At 30.4% G+C, this 16,901-nt stretch overlaps 1 protein-coding gene across 2 annotated transcripts; it reads right to left on the minus strand.

Moving 5' to 3' along the window:
* Window positions 1-3,184: 3,184 nt before the first annotated feature.
* Window positions 3,185-7,785, minus strand: LOC109170950 (protein ECERIFERUM 1). Of its 2 annotated transcripts, XM_019320083.1 has the most exons (5): window positions 7,598-7,785; window positions 6,562-6,566; window positions 5,912-6,180; window positions 4,945-5,445; window positions 3,185-3,757 (listed from the first exon to the last, which is right to left on the minus strand). In XM_019320083.1, the coding sequence occupies exons 1-5, from the start codon at window positions 7,738-7,740 to the stop codon at window positions 3,332-3,334; spliced, it is 1,344 nt and encodes a 447-aa protein (XP_019175628.1). In that variant the 5' UTR covers window positions 7,741-7,785; the 3' UTR covers window positions 3,185-3,331. The 2 variants fall into 2 exon arrangements, with proteins under 2 accessions (XP_019175628.1, XP_019175629.1); XM_019320084.1 differs by lacking the exon at window positions 6,562-6,566 and having other exon boundaries at window positions 5,912-6,179.
* Between the last annotated feature and the right edge of the window lie 9,116 nt (window positions 7,786-16,901).

Genomic DNA, 16,901 nt, shown 5'->3' on the forward strand with positions numbered 1-16,901 from the left:
TTTAGAATCTCGTGGTTACTAAGCAATTGTCTGATCAGCTTAGATTAGGGTTTGCAGGATATTATATATATAGAATTTGATTTATCTAGTATAGACTCTCAGATAGTAGCTATAGATTTTGTCATAAAAAAAAAAGTGAGGGACAAATAAGATATAATCTAGATTATTTAAGTATTAAAATAAAGTATGAATAGTACATTAGTACTATAGTAGAGGCTATCTAGTAGGGGTATATATAACACCTGGCTAGATGATTAATCATACTCCGTACTACATAATTAGAAAAGCAATTAAGGAGGCAAAAGAGTATGGTTGGTTGGTCTACACATGTGATTATTGTTCTAAGTCCACTATCCATACATTCTATCAATTAATGTTTGTATCCTCAAAAATTTTTGTGCCGGCCACGTCTAGGATACTCAAGCCAATCCCATGTTTAATTTGATATATCTATATGGTTCAAAATTTAATGTTTTCCGGACTACCTTTTCTTAAGGTTAATTTTTACTTAAAGGCTACTAATTGTGGAACAACTCTTGTATATATACCTCCTAAATAACATATATTTTGTGAAATGATAAGTTTGAACCACATACTTAAGGGACCTTTATTGCTTTTGTCCTCAATCAAGGAAGTAGAAATTGAAGTATAGCTCACACTAGTTTAGCTTCAGTGGTTTAGTAGGCAATATTTGAGAGAAGAGACCAAGGTTCGAACTTCAGCGACGATAGTGTGAGAATTATGTTTAAAGTGGGCAGATCCCTTGTGCGCACCAACATTTGGCCATGTTTGCTAAGCCATTGAGTCACTGTGGTTTACATCCTCCCAAATGTTTTGACGGACCATTGGGGATTTAACCTTTTGGGAGAAGAAGAAAAACTGAAGTGTATAACAATGATGGATGATAGATGTATTTTTAATAAAATAGTATATTTAATCTTATAATTAGTAGTAAAGTGTAACTTTATTTCTTTATATTTGCAAACAGTCAATGTCATTTACGTTTTGATGTTAGGATACAGGACTTGGCCTTCCAAGTCTCTGCCCAACATGGTCATGGTACGTATTAATGTTTCATAAGTTGATCGAACATCTCTTGTGATCTACAAGTCATAAACTTAATAATTTAGCTGGCAATTAAGAGGGAGATTAAGGGAATCCTAGCTATATTTATTCTCTATGAGATGCTAGGCATTGGATGCAAAGATGAGATTTGAGGAATAATAATATTCCAATTTTCAATGTTTATTTTATCTAATATTTTATTATTATTTGCTGCAGTCAAAATATATAAACTAATTTTATTTTTAAAAAATGAATATTCAGCATATAAGAAAGAAATGATGAAAGCTCCCCAGCAAGATCATATTGTGCAGGTGACATGGGGAAGATGATCTGGATCCTGCTCGTTTATCCCATGTGTATCATATCTCACTGAATCCCTATAAGATCTGTCGGTCCAGAAAGTCAGCATTTTTTAAAATTTTGGGCTTTTTTTTCCATATTATATTTTTATTTAATTATTATATTTATGATCATATAAGATGCATGAACTTTCCTACGTACAGTATCTCACTTCAAATTCTTCAACTTTTTTAAAAAATATAAAATTGGTTACAAAATATTAAAGTCATTTATTTATTCAAATGACGAGGAAAATTCACAATCACTACATAAGAGTATGTGTTTGTGACCTTTACCGACAAAGGACCATAAGAAATTAAAGTAAATAAACTAATATAAGTGTCTATAATTGACCGACTTAAATTAAGATGTCAATGTGCTACTTTTATTGAGAGTTAAACATAAAATTTTGTGATTATCAAAAGTAACCATCTAACTAGCTTAGTTTGACTGGGATTATCGTACCTCACATTCATTTAACTTTTCTTTTATATAATATAATGATATATATAAGTAGAACACCATGAACATATTAATAAATACATCAAATTACATTAGGTGTCAATAGGTGCACATTGCAGAAGGTATAGTTTTTTTTTTTTTTTTTTTTTTCGTGCGAGGTTGCATATTATATTCTAAGGCAAATTATTGTCTGGACCAAAGTCGAAAACAACGTTGGTGACTTTTACAAGTTAGAATAATGTACATTATGTGTTAAAATAATAAAACTTTTAGGATAATGTACTGTGTATTATGTATTAGAATAATGTATATTAGGTGTTAGAATAATGTACTTTATGTATTAGAATAATGTCAATTATGAGTTAGAATAATGAAACTTCTGGGGTAAGATATATACATTATGTGTTAGAATAATATACTTTATGTGTTAGAATAATGTACATTATGAGTTATAAAAATATATATTGCAACGGATCGTGTGAAAAAAAAATATTGCGTGAAATTAGGTCGTTTTTGGACCGTGGTCCACACAAGTATCGATATTCTAGTATTCTTGTAAAATTGAAACAAAATTGCTCCCATATATATTTTTGTTTTTAGCCTGGTCGAAATCTTTTCCATAATTCATCGTTTCGCTATTAGAAATTCACTAATTATTTATAATTTTTTGGAACACCACTAAGGGTGATTGAAAGTTAGTTAAAAATTTTGACTACTTGTCAAAGCTAAGGTGGTTGAAAAATTCAAACCACTTTTGATAAATAACTGAGGATGAGGTCTTATAGGACTTTTTTTTTGCTTCCAATTTTTGCCGGGATGAAAGAAACATTTTATGTTCATTATGGGAAAGCTAGTAGCCCGCTAGTTGCTATTCAAATGTATACTTTGAATGAAATTTTACATTATGATATAAGTTGGCAAAAGACTAAAATAAACTAGACTAGATTATTACATACATAATAGGGAATCAAACTTGAAATCTTTTGATTACTGAACCAACCACAAGACGGACTTAACTCTCAGTTGTCTAGGTTAGCCTAGCCGTCCAAAATTTTCTACGACCTTTCTTGGTAGTTGAAAATAACAACGGCAAACATTTTTTTAATCCTTGAAGTTGTCAAAAAGTTAGCAAAAAACTTAATTTTTGTCTTTAAATATTAAATTTTCAACTACTTTTTTGTGGTAAAAAATCTCAAATTTTTGTATTGTGTTTAGGTGTGTACATGATATATTTTCCTATTAGCGATGATTATAGAGATCAAAATAAATATTAATTTTAGTTGTAAAGTTAGAAAAGCATAATACATATAGATTAATATTTACTAAATCTTTTGTCAAATCATAATATATAACTGATACAATGTAAATAGATTTTTCTCAATTTAAATATAGTATAAGAATAACTAAATTCAGTAATGTAAATAATTTTCTTAATAATTATACTATTAGATCATGAGATGACATATTAAACTCCCATCTTTATGCATGGAGAAAGTTGGTGGATAAGTTGATCTTCCATGAGCTTCACAGCTTCATTCTCCGGCAATGTAACCATAACAGTCCGGCTCAACGCTCCGGTTCCCGGCGGCGATGGAAGTATCAAAAGTCTATTACCCGGTCCAATCTCCGGTTCAACGTAATAAGACACATGAACCGGATCCATGTTGTTCCCAAAGCAAGCTGAATATGGGTCTACACCCTCTAGATTAACACAAACCAGTGAATCACAGCCGTCCAAAACATTGGAAGCACAGCAATTGTTTTGATCCAACCATTCGATCAAGTCCATGATCCCCTCCTTATCCATTTCCTTTCTCATATTCCTTATAGCATTAGCAGCTTGGCTTAACAAATCATCTCCTAAAACCATACTTCCACTGCTCCATTTTACCTGCAGGCATAATTAATTATTATTTTTTTTGAGAAAAGGCATAATTAATTATTGTAAAGCTATGATTTTAGTCTTTAAATTATTAACAATTTGCCGTTTTAACACTTAAATATCATGAGTGAATAAATGTCATTCTCAATTATTCCAAATCAATGTAATTTTGACCCTTCTACTAATGGTTTGAAGAAATTTTGTTAGGCCTAAAAAAGAATGTACTGGAAAACCCTACGGCTACTGTCCGATGGTGTGCAATGGATATACACAGTTTTGTAACCCTAGTCAACAAAGGGTCAAAAGGACGTAAACCAATTTAGGTTACCCATAGCTATCTAACTCAAATCAAGAAGGCCTATAGGCGGCTCCGACTGAAAATCAAATCAAACTTGGAATCTTGTGATTATCAACCAATAGTCTAATCAACTTGACTGTGGTTGTCGTAAATCTTACATTATTTTAATGTACGATGAACCTATTTTCTAACAAGCTATTTGGTTGGAAGGAGGGAATTAGCGGGAAAGAAATTATAATTCTGTGGGAAAGGAATAAGGTAAGAATTTCAAATTCCATTTTTAGTAGGCATGAATAGAATTACTGAAAATTTCAATTATAGTGTTTGGTATATATGGAAATTTAAAGGGAATAATAAGTAGTATAAAGACCAAAATACTCGTGTAATTGCAATTCCTAGGGAAGTATGTAGGATTATTAGGGAGTGCGCAATTTGATCCTCACATTCCAAACTTTTTTCCCATGTATTATGAAATTGCAATTCCTAGGGGCCGGGTGAAGGTATGATTTGCAATTCTCAAATTTGAAGAATCGTACGTAATTGCATAGAATTACAATTCCTCACAATCAAACTTTGAAATGTTCCATTTCTTGAAATTAAATGAGAAAGGAATTACAATTCCTTTCTATCATACTAAACATGCAATAAGACATTAGTTTCTTCAAAAAAAAAAAAAAATTGAACCAAACATATATGTAACAACCGGAGGGCCTAGGTCCACCTTGTAAAGTGGACTCAAGTCCAAAATATACAATTTACCTACCGAATGTTCACTATTTGAATTGTGAACATTTAGTGTGTAATTGTAAACATTTATTAGCATGTAAAATTGTAAACATTTAATATGTAAACAGGGTATTTTTGGACTTGGATCCACATAATAATTTACCAAAATTACCTTATTATAAACCATGCAATTTCCATAGAAGCCTTTGTCCAAGCCCAACACTTTTCTGACGTCCAATCCGACAGCCAAGTCCATTAGTCCGACATTATTTTTGGCCTTGCTGATGCGTGTCCACAACAGCCCAGCCAGGGCATCAAACGCGTCTGGTGTTTGTGCCATTGACATGCACGCTCTCACCATTTCGTCTGTGAAGAGGAGACTGATGGTTTTGGGTCTGTCGGACGAGGTTTGAGATGGCGGTTTGTCGCCATCGTCTGTGGTGGGTTTTTTGTAATGGTTCATCAAGTCGCCACTGCTGTTGTGGTGGGGGTTGTGATTATTATTGCACGGTCTTCGCGGTGGCAAAGGGTGGAAGTGCGGCGGAGAGATCATTTTTCCGGTGAAGCTCATGTCCGCCCATGCTTTGATGAACATTGTGGCACTTATGGGATCTGCAAGGAGGTGCGTGCAGCTCAGCCCAAGAGATAATCCGCCTTCTTCAAATTCAGTTAACTGAAACAACAAATTTCAAATTTCAAATCGTAGTCATCCTTATGTAACGTTTATCCGTCACTATTATTATAACATTAGGATAAATTATTATAACCCTTGATATGTGGTACAACACTAATAACCTAATAGCTAGACTACCATTATGAGTAGGAGTCTAGTTAGGGTTTAGGAGACCTAAAGACAATCAACCAGAATGATGGCCAGTGGTTATATAAGGTCACTACATTGCATACCTCATCCACCATCTAGAGAGAGCTGACATTACATACCTCATACACCATCTAGAGAGAGCTGAGTAAAGTGAGAGACAAAATACTCGTTATCTCTGCAGCAGTCCAGATCGCTCAACCATATCAAGAACTATGACTGGAGGTTAGTCTATCTTATTATCACATATTATAGTGATACATGTGATATTTTAGTCTAACACCTTGGTCGTACGTTACAGAAGGATCTTGAGTTTTACCTGAACATAAAAAGGGGACCAAAAATATGGGTCGGACATCATAGGCTCCCAATGCACAAGCTTAAGCTCCTTGTCCCTATCCACATTGTGCAGCCATTCATCCACACTCCCTTTGGCCTTCGCCTCTATCACTCTCAGCCCTGCATCGTTGCATTTGATCAACCACTGCTCTCCTGGGGACCTCAGCAGCCTTCCCATTATAATTGTATATGCATTCAAGGTTTCAGCTATGGATTCATTCAGCTTCGTATAATCTTTATCAAACTCTCTGCATGCATAATAATAATAATAATAATAATAATAATAATAATAATAATAAGGGAACAGGATCAAATAGGCCCTCGAACATTAGCTAAAAAGTTAATTAGCCCCTTAACTTTTTAAAGGTGTAATTAACCTATGAACAATTCATTTTGGTGCAATGAAGCCCAACAACAAGTAATTGACCCGCTATCACAAGTTATTAAAGATCCGACCCCCCTCCGGTGAAATTTTCAAGACAAAAAAGTGATCGGCGACAGAGAAGAGAAGGCGACCCAGATTTGGGTTGCCTTCTCCGATTGAGAAGGCGACCCGTCGCCTTCTCTTCTTTGTTTCCGTGACCGGTGCCGGTCACTTTTTTGTCGGAAAATTCCGTCGGAGAGTGACCGGATCTCTAATGACTTGTGATAGCAGATCAATTACCTGTTGTTGGGCTTCATTGCATTAGAATGAATTGTTCATCGTGTAATTGCACCTTTAAAAAATTAATTGGAGGGGCTAATTGATTTTTTAATTAAAGTTTGAGATTAGGGACGGAGCCAGGATGGAAGGATGCGGGGGCCAACGACGATAGAAGTTTACTAAATCAAATACGTTGATATCCATTTAACATATTTCAACATAATCAATATATTATAAATTTACTAAAATTTAGATCTAGATCACAATCCGCGAACTCTGCAATATTCCATAATCTGTCAACAAATCACGCATAATAACCAAAAAAAAAAAAAAGAGCTAAGAATCTGCCGTAAAAGAGGAAGAAGCGGTAAATGAAGAGGCGGTTAGTTGGTAACCAAAAATGTATTCACTTCTTGCTCTTCCTCATCAAAAGGGTTGAGATCGGCTGGCTGATTTATGATGTAATTGAAACTTTCAAATTCGTCAAAAAATCCTCAAAAAAAAACTCTCTAGAAAAACTAATTAATTCGAAAATAAATCAGTTTTGAAGGAACACTAGAGTATTTCATCAAAATTCAAATGATTCAAAGATTCAAAAAGAAAAGGGAAAAATTATTGTAGACTTTTAGCGTGAAGAAAAAGATGTGAACCGTTGTCTACTTGTCTGGTATGAGATTGAAAGTCAACAAAAATACGTATAAAATTTACTCTAAAAGCTTGATTGAAGGGGACAAAACATTGAGTCACCGTGATTTACATCCTCCAAAATACTCTGTCGGCTCGGGGTGTGGGGGGTCCTTTGGGTTGGGAATTCAATCTTTTGGGAGAAGGAGACAAAACATTTTAATATTAAAAAATATTGGGAGGGGGGCCAAGGCCCCCTGCACTGTCCATGTGCCTCCGTCCCTGTTTGATATCCTATTTAACAATTTTCCCTAATAATAATAATAATGGCTTTGGATTACGTAAACTGAACATGCATGCAACCTTAAACCAGTACGAGAATTTAATTTGTAGTCTTGCCTGTAATAGAAAACAATGCGAACAAAGTTGTTCTCCATTACTCGATCGAGAACTGTTAAAGGGCAGAATTTTCCAGGCTGCACAACGTTGGTGCTGACAACAGTTCTTTTGCAGATGGTGGATGAAATGTTGTCTTCAGACATGGTGGATCGGATGAAACTATGGTTATACTATACGAGGTTAAAGTACTTTTGTATATTCTTTTTTCCTTTCAGTGTGACACATTTAAGTAGTCTTTTGTATTTCATGCATGCTAACAGAAAAAACCACTCCTGTTTTGTTGGCAAAATGTTTTTCGTGTGACCCAGCGCTAACAAACGCTTTCATCCTTAATTTGTTTCTCCATTTATTTTTTTATTTCTTTTTTTGTTTTTTTGTTGACAATCGTAACCACTATTGAGGGTGTGCTATGCACGGGGTAAAGAGTTGAGAATGTATAACTTATACAAGGTGAAGTGTCACACACTATTTGTGTGATGCGCGTGTTAGACCCAATAAATGAACGGGCCAATTAGTTAGCTTGTCATAAAATGCATAGGGGACGACAATAACGTCAAAGGTTATTCAGTCTTAGACGTTAAGATATGGTCGAGTCAGGCATGTCAACTTGGTTAAGTTAGAAGATCTTGTCACTAGTCTTAAACTTGAATATGAAGGGGATCGAGGTGATTTGAAGGGCACAACTAGTCAAGAGCTATTGCCTTTTTCCTGATAAGCTCATGACAGGATGAAACCAGTTTGACATGTATGAAGGGTAAGGCTGGTCCGCGGGACATGAGGGACCTCCGGGACACCACACAAACATTGTCTGCTACACCGAACTCTAGCCCCATAAATGAAGACTCTCTTCAATTTGGGTGTTGGTTGATAACTAAAAGATCAAACTTTAATATTATTTTTTAAATATTTTATTTGATTATTATTATAAGTAATATTTATTATTTCTTATTATTTATTAATTGCAATTACTATATAATAAATATATTATTATTTTTATACCCATGTCATTATAAGCCTTTTTATATGTTAGTCATAAACAATTAAATTTACTAAATATATTTCTCTTGTTAAAATAATTCATCAATTAAAATATAACTAACACAATTCACTATCAATTAACTGCTAAAAGAAATACTCTTTAGCATATAATAACTTCTAAGTTAATAATGAATTTACACATATTGACCTAAACACATCTGCCCACAATTATAGCTCAAACTTCATCCATAACTTGACATTTATGGGTGGAAGTACATATATTAGTCTCTACTCAAAGGTGACTTGTTGGTTTTATGATTTTTGGACAGTCAACGGTAGGTCAACACTATCGCTAGAATAACGAGAATATAGAAAAAATATATTGAGAAAATTAAGCATAGGAACTTTGTATTGATGAATATTGTTAGTGAATAGTAAAAGTTGATGGTAAATAGATATTTTGATAAAAGTTGTTGTATTGATGAATATTGTTGACCAAGAGTCAACACTATCGCTAGAATAATGAGAATATAGGAAAAATATATTAAGAAAATATAGGAACTTTGTATTGATGAATATTTTTGGTGAATAGTAAAAGTTGTTGTAAAATATATATTTTGGGCTTATAGTCCTACAATGAATAAGAATCATAGACTATCTCATATTGAGAGTCTTTGTTACATTGGGACTAATAAAACCTAATTCTATTACAATAGAAATAATGAGCCCAATCCTTATTATGTTAAGAATAATAGACTCAATCCTTGATAAACTCCTAAGTAACTCCGTGCTATGTATCTTTCTTGGGTTTCCTTGATCCAGTTACTTTCTTAGGCCAATCCATGTGACCCAAGCCTAGTATACCCAATCATTATTGCATGTACTATGGTCCACACAATCCATAAATAAAAAGTACATTTTTAATATACTAATGGGTCGTTTGGTTCACGGAATGTCAGATTACCTTAGGGAATGTTAGATTGCTGGGAATGTTAGATTACAGGGAATGTTAGATTATATTCCTGTGTTTGGTTAAAATTGGGGTATGTAATATAATGATGTTTGGTTTAGGGTTATCTTTTATACACACTATAATATCCTTAACATATTTTCATATATTTTAATAAATTTAAAAATTAAAATAAATAAATAAAATAACGGTATCATATATAATTACATTATTTTAAAATATTAACTAAAATCTTGAACTTGAGAAACAAAATTATTTTATATGCTAACATAACATAATAAAAATAAAAAAAATATATAATTACAAAAATAATTATATATATATATATATATATATATATATATATATATATATATATATATATATATATATATATAAAATAAACTAACATAACCAAGGTTATCTTACATTACCTAAGATTTTGAAGGGAATCACATTCCCTTCAAAATTCTATGTGGAGGGAATGTGACATTCCTTGGGAATGTTAGATTCCCTATGATAATATGAACCAAACACTAGAAAAATCCTATGTGGAGGGAATGTGACATTCTTTGAGAATGTTAGATTCCCTAAGATAATATGAACCAAACACCGGAATGTGAGCTTTGGAATGTCACATTCCCTTGGTTATGTTATATAACCTGAACCAAACGCCCCTTAAAAGTACATTATTTGTATACTAAAAGTACATTATTTGAGGATACATTATTTTAGTACTAAAAGTACATTAGTTTATATATACTATCAAATAATGTACCTTCAGGACACAAATAATGTACCTTTAGTATATTACAAATGTACCATATATTCATGGTCTACACAAATTGTATGGACCATGATCCATACAATAATTTGCCTAGTACACCATCCATCATGACTCATCTACATATCACCTTATTCTACTCTAACATGACACTGTTATAGTCTTCACAACGCCATACATACGATCTAGTATTTGACTTAAGCTCGAGTGATTGGATTTGGTCTGAGTGCTCGGCTCAGGCATAATATAGTGGCAAATTATTACATCATAAATCAAGGTCCACGTTATGTTGTGAATTTTGATCCAAAACAATATTCAAATTATGGTTTACACTTAACATATCATAAAACTTCAATTAATACATTATGTACCTGTAAATAAACTGAAAAATAATATATTAATTATAATAATAAGTACGTAATTTATTAACTGAATGTATATAATATATTACGTGTATATGTTATCTATGCTACCTAACACGTTAATTGTAATAAATACATAATATATTAACTACAATACATAATATGTTAATTGTAATATATACATAATTTGCAAAAACACGCAAGGGGAGATCACACAATAATGGCAATTTATATCGTGGACCAAGGTCTACAGTGCGCTGGTCCAATACACAGAATTTGACTTCACAATGTACAGAATTCATGTTCATAATGTATAGAATTTATGTACATAATACACATACATATAAACACGATATAATGAAAACACATAAACACTTAACATAATACACATAATTCATATTCATAATGTACAGAATTCATGTTCATAATGCACAAAATTCATTTTCATTTTATCATTTTCATGTGTATGTATGTGTATTATGAACATAAATGATGTACATTATTAATTTGAATTTTATACATTATGAAATCAAATTATGTGCATTGAACCAAGATTTACAGTGCACTGTAAATCTTGGTCCACGATATAACAATTGCACAATAACCCATTGTTGTTCCAATTATCGGGCTAACAAACATGGACCGAGGGAAAGTATTATTTGTATGTAACATATATTATTGTATGTAAGTAAAAAGAAAAATATAGTATAATTAAGTATATGTGTGTGTCGTGTAGTATTTAATATTATAAAATACTATATATATAGGTAGGATATATAATTAAGTATTTATAATAGGTAGGATAATATTATATATATATATATATATATATATATATATATATATATATATATATTGTATACTGATATATATGATAAGAATCTTTATAATTAATATGATTGGGGATATAACTTAAAATATTCTCCCATTAAATTACTACTATAAGTTGACTAAGGATGATGATCAATATAATTAGGGAAAATGGCACTTTTTCCTCCTGAGTTATATACTTATAGCACTTTTCCCCCCTCAATTATTCAAGTGGTTGTTTTTCCCCCTAAAATGTAAAATAGACATATTTACCCTTAAAATAAATATTTTATTTATTTTTCTTCTCCAACAAATTATGACCATAATTTGGTTCAAACCAAATAAACACTATAGCAACCAAACCGAAATATTCCAATTACAATTTAGAATCGAAACTCGATATTTAGAGTTTATTAAAATCCCGAACGGACGGTTCATGTTCCGAACTGAAAAACGGTTCAAAACCGCGAATCGGGTCTGGAACCGCCAGTTCACGGTTCAGGATCCAATTTTTTTGATTCATAATTTTAATAAATTGAAATCCAAATATTGGGTTCTAGATCTGAATCATAACCGGAAACTTTTAATTCGATTGCTATAGTGTCCGATTCAGTTCGAACCGAATCGTAGTCATCCCTACGTATACGCAATAATTTGTTGGAGAAGTAAAATAAATAAAATGTTTATTTTAAGGGTATAAATATCAATTTAATATATTAGGGGGAAAAACAACCACTTTTAGAATAATTGAAGGGGCTAATGTGCTTACCTAAGTAATTGAGGGGGAAAAAGTGCTATAAGTATATAACTCAGGGGAAAAAGTGTCATTTTCTCATATAATTATTTTCCTTCTTCCTTTTCCGTATCTTGGCCGATCCTTCTAGCAAAAGAAAAAAAAAAAGGGAAAATGGCACTTTTTCCCCCTGAGTTATATACTTATAGCACTTTTTCCCCCTCAATTATTTAGGTAAGCACATTAGCCCCCTCAATTATTTAAAAAGTGGTGTTTTTTCTCCCCTGATATATTAAATTGACATTTCTACCCTTAAAGTAAATATTTTATTTATTTTACTTCTCCAACAAATTATTGCGTATACGTAGGGATGACCACGGTTCGGTTTGAACTGAATCAGACACTAAAACAATCGAATTAAAAGTTTCCGGTTATGATTCAGATCTAGAACCCAATATTTAGATGTCAATTTATTAAAATTATGTATCAAAAAAATTGAATCTTGAACCGTGAACCGGCGGTTCCGGATCCGGTTTGCGATTTTGAACCGTCTTTATTTTAAAATTTTATTTTTTATTTTAAAATAGTCTAAATTCAACAAAAAATGTATTTTATTTTTTCAGTTCGGAACATGAACCGTCCGTTCCGGTTCACGATTTTAATAAACTCTTGTTTGGTTTGAACCAAATTATGGTCATAATTTGTTGGAGAAAAAAAAAATAAAATATTTATTTTAAGGGTAAATATGTCCATTTAACATTTCAGGGGGAAAAACAGCCACTTCAATAATTTAGAGGGATAAAAATGCTATAGGTATATAACTCAGGGGGAAAAAGTGCCATTTTCCCAAAAAAAAAATCCTATCTTCTTCCTATCTCTCTATTTCGGCACTTTTAAAGGAAAAAAAATTCTCCTATTTTTTTTAAGAGTTGAAACAATCCACTCAAGCCTAAAGGGGATTTGAATACCGAGGCTTAGAAAAAATATTAGAAGAGAAATTGCTTAACCAGTAAGTGGTTTTGTCCTACATTAATGCGCCCTATTTTTTTTTTTTTTTCAAAATATAATGAATTTTGTTGGTTGATGATTATGAAAATGTCTTAGTATATGGAATGATATAGTTTTCTTATGTGATTATTTGAAAGTATTTGTTGTAATACCTGTTATAAGTTTCTTTGTATGAAATACATGAAGAAAAAAAAATTTAAAAATTTAATCTTGTTCTTATATATATTATCGTATACTTATATGTTTTTTTTTTTTTTTTTTTTTAATTTTTTAACTATAGGAAAGAATTTGGAAGAAGAAGTTGTAAAATTTAAAGAAATTGCACAAGTAGCTTTAAAGAAATTAAACAAGCTTCTGAAATCAAACAAAATTTTGCTCACTTATCAAGCAATCAAGGGATTCCAAATATGCTAAGCAATGTATCTCCATCAATACCTCAAGTGAAGAATAATCAAGACATTTTATTTTAAAATGTTTTTATTTACATTCTATTGTATTTCAAACAACATATATTGTCTAGATCTCTTTATATATATATATATATATATATATATATATATATATATATATATATATATATATATTTTTTTTTTAATTTGACGAGTAACATTTGTTGAATGAATTATTTTATTCCTGATAATAATTAAATTAAAACATTTAATTATGACAAAATTTTGAAATAAATAATTATATATTGTGTGCATTTGGCTAGTATTATTTGGAAAAAAAAATTGTGACCAAATAATGGTCACTTATAAAAACATAAAGATTGACAATAGTGACATTATTTCAACTTATTTTAGTGACACAAGTTTTGTCACTAATTTTCAGTATTGTCGTTACGACTTTAGTTAGCATCAATGATTGTTTCAGAGTTAACATCTTTTTGTCACAAATAAATACAACATTTGTTACAATGATTGTTGTCACAACAAAATAATTATTTGTTACAACTTTTTAGGTCATTGATTATCATTTTTGAGTCAATAACAATTCTCACAAATAAGTATAAGTATTGTGACTAAAGTGTTGTCAAAATAAAATCATTAATTGCAATGATTTTAGTTGTCACTAGATCAATTTTTTGTAATAAAATATTTCGTCACCAAATGTACATTTATTGTGACGACTATTGATATCACTCAAATACTACTTTTAAGTGTACGTAACCATTGTCACAAAAGTCTTAGTAATTGTGACAACTTTTCAAAAGTCGTTACTATTACAATAGTGACGAAGGATATAGTGACGACATGTGACGACTTCAAAAATTGGTCACTAATTTCAATAGTGACCAAAATCAATAATTTTGGTGACAACTTCTATTATCACTAAATGTGAAATTTCTTGTAGTGGTCTTAGACGCTAAGATATGGTTGAGTCAGACATGTCAACCTGGATAAATTTGAGGATCTTGTCACTAGTCTTTGACTTTACTATGAAGGAGATCGAGGTGATTTGAAGGGCACAACTAGTCAAGAGCTATTGTCTTTTCCCTAATGAGCCCATGACAGGGAGAAACCAGTTTGACACGTATGAGGAGTACTAGTTTTTAAGTGCATTGCGCGATTGAGATAATGCCCAATGTTTTTTTATTTTATTTTATTTTTTTTTAAAATAAGTTCTTTAAAATATATCAGGACAAGATTATATTGCAATTGTTCATGCATAGATAATTGAATGTTAAATTTACATATTTAAATAGGTAATTCTAAGTTTACAAATGCAAGATAATATAGTCAAGATTTATTATAATTGTCAATAAAATAATTGTATAGGTATGGTTGAAACCAAATAGGGGACATAAGGGAGAGCAAATAAAAATTAGGGCATAAAATATTAGATATATACGAATATTGAAGAACTAATTGCTGATTGCCAAATAAGGACATTGTGATGTAGTTTTCCACTTCAATTTGTTGTGTGATTTGAATACTCTTTTTGTCGATAAATCGCCCAAGTAGTTAATATGATTGGCTTAATTATATTTTTTTATTTTTTTTTATTTTTAAAACAATTATTATTATTATTATTATTATTATTATTATTATTATTATTATTATTATTATTATTATTATTATTATTATTATTATATGTATACCCTTAGGTCATTTTACATGTTAATCTAAACAGCTAATTTTTTCAAATATCTTTTTACCAACCGTTGATATAATTTGATGGTCAAATTCGCTAATATAATCCGCTAACGCTAACTGCTGATTGTCAAGCAAGGACATTGCGAGGTAGTTCTCACTTCAATTTGTTGTGTGATTTGAATAAATCTCTTTGTCAACAAATCTCTCAAGTAGTTAATATGATTGCCTTTATTAATTATATTTTTAAAATTTTTTCATGGTATTAATAAAATACTTGATAAATAAATATATAGCATTATTTTGTATTATAACTTTGATATTTAATTAAAAATAGTTCACAAAAAAGATAATAGACAATGTAGTGAATGTAATCAATTGATGAATTTGAATGTAAAGAATCTTTCCATTGGAGAAATATAAAGACAATATAACTAATGAAATTATTTCTCTTAATTAATTTATTGATAATGAATAATTTTTTTTTTAAATAAAGACATTGTAGGGACAATGTAGTGAATATAATCAATTGATGAATTTGAACGTAAAGAATTTTTATATTGGAGAAAAATAAAGACAATATAACTAATGAAATTATATTGAATAATGTTTTTTGAATAAAGACATTGTAGACACAATATTCTAAATTAAAGAAATGCATATGTATTATTTTTTGTTGTAGCTACTAAATTATTATTTCTATCTATCTACAATTCTAATAAGAGCCAATAATGTTAGGCCCTTAACTGGAACAAAAAAATGTCGTTACCATTGTTTCTTAAAATGAATGGTTAATATTATTTTGATTTTAGTATATTTTTAATGATTTTCCTTATTTACCCTCTATTATATTATTTCATTCCCTTAAATAACCCTAAACTCCGTTAGATTAAACTTTAGTAAGGGAATATTCCGTTAACTATTTATTATTCTTAACTTATTAATTTTTATAAGAAAGGTCTTAGGTTCTAACCTCACCCGAATCAGAGTTGGCATAATTCTAAAACATATACTACGCATATGTTAAAAAATACAATATAAAACTTAACATAAACTTTAGTCAAATAATTAGCCCAACTAAATAAATAACATTCAAAGTTGCATCAAAGATTATAAATCAGTAACCTTGCAGTCATTTTCTTGCATTTAAAAAAAACGAATTTAGGTTAATTTTTTTTTTCATTTAATTAATTTATAACTAGATGTCTATATTGCCTTTATTCAAAAACAAAATTCATTATAAAAACATAAAAAACATATATAATTTCATTAATTATATTATCTTTATTTTCTACAATTCAAAGATTCCATACTTTCAAATTCATTAATCAATTACATTCACTATATTGTCATTGTCTTGTTTTTACAATATATTGTAATTAAATATCGAAGTTATAATACAAAATATGTTTTATATATATTTACCAAGTATTTTATACAAATATAATAAATATTAATAATTTTTTTCAATACTTTCACATGATAATCTACGGAACACATCTCACAACACATGAAACATATGTAGGGAAAAATACTACCACTGCCAAATATCAAGACGCTTGCAAGATAATAAATAGTTCATAGTAC

The sequence above is a fragment of the Ipomoea nil genome, unplaced genomic scaffold (genome assembly GCF_001879475.1).
Source record: "Ipomoea nil cultivar Tokyo-kokei standard unplaced genomic scaffold, Asagao_1.1 scaffold3384, whole genome shotgun sequence".
NCBI classification, from domain to species: Eukaryota; Viridiplantae; Streptophyta; class Magnoliopsida; order Solanales; family Convolvulaceae; genus Ipomoea; species Ipomoea nil.

What these genes read in the sequence shown, in the direction of transcription:
- LOC109170950 (XM_019320083.1), bottom strand. Translation starts at nt 7,740, where the DNA reads ATGTCTGAAGACAACATTTCATCCACCATCTGCAAAAGAACTGTTGTC. An exon ending in GGTCCCCTTTTTATGTTCAG is followed by an intron (nt 5,446 to 5,911) that starts GTAAAACTCAAG and finishes TTGTTGTTTCAG; the next exon opens with TTAACTGAATTTGAAGAAGG. An exon ending in ATTGCATGGTTTATAATAAG is followed by an intron (nt 3,758 to 4,944) that starts GTAATTTTGGTA and finishes TTATGCCTGCAG; the next exon opens with GTAAAATGGAGCAGTGGAAG.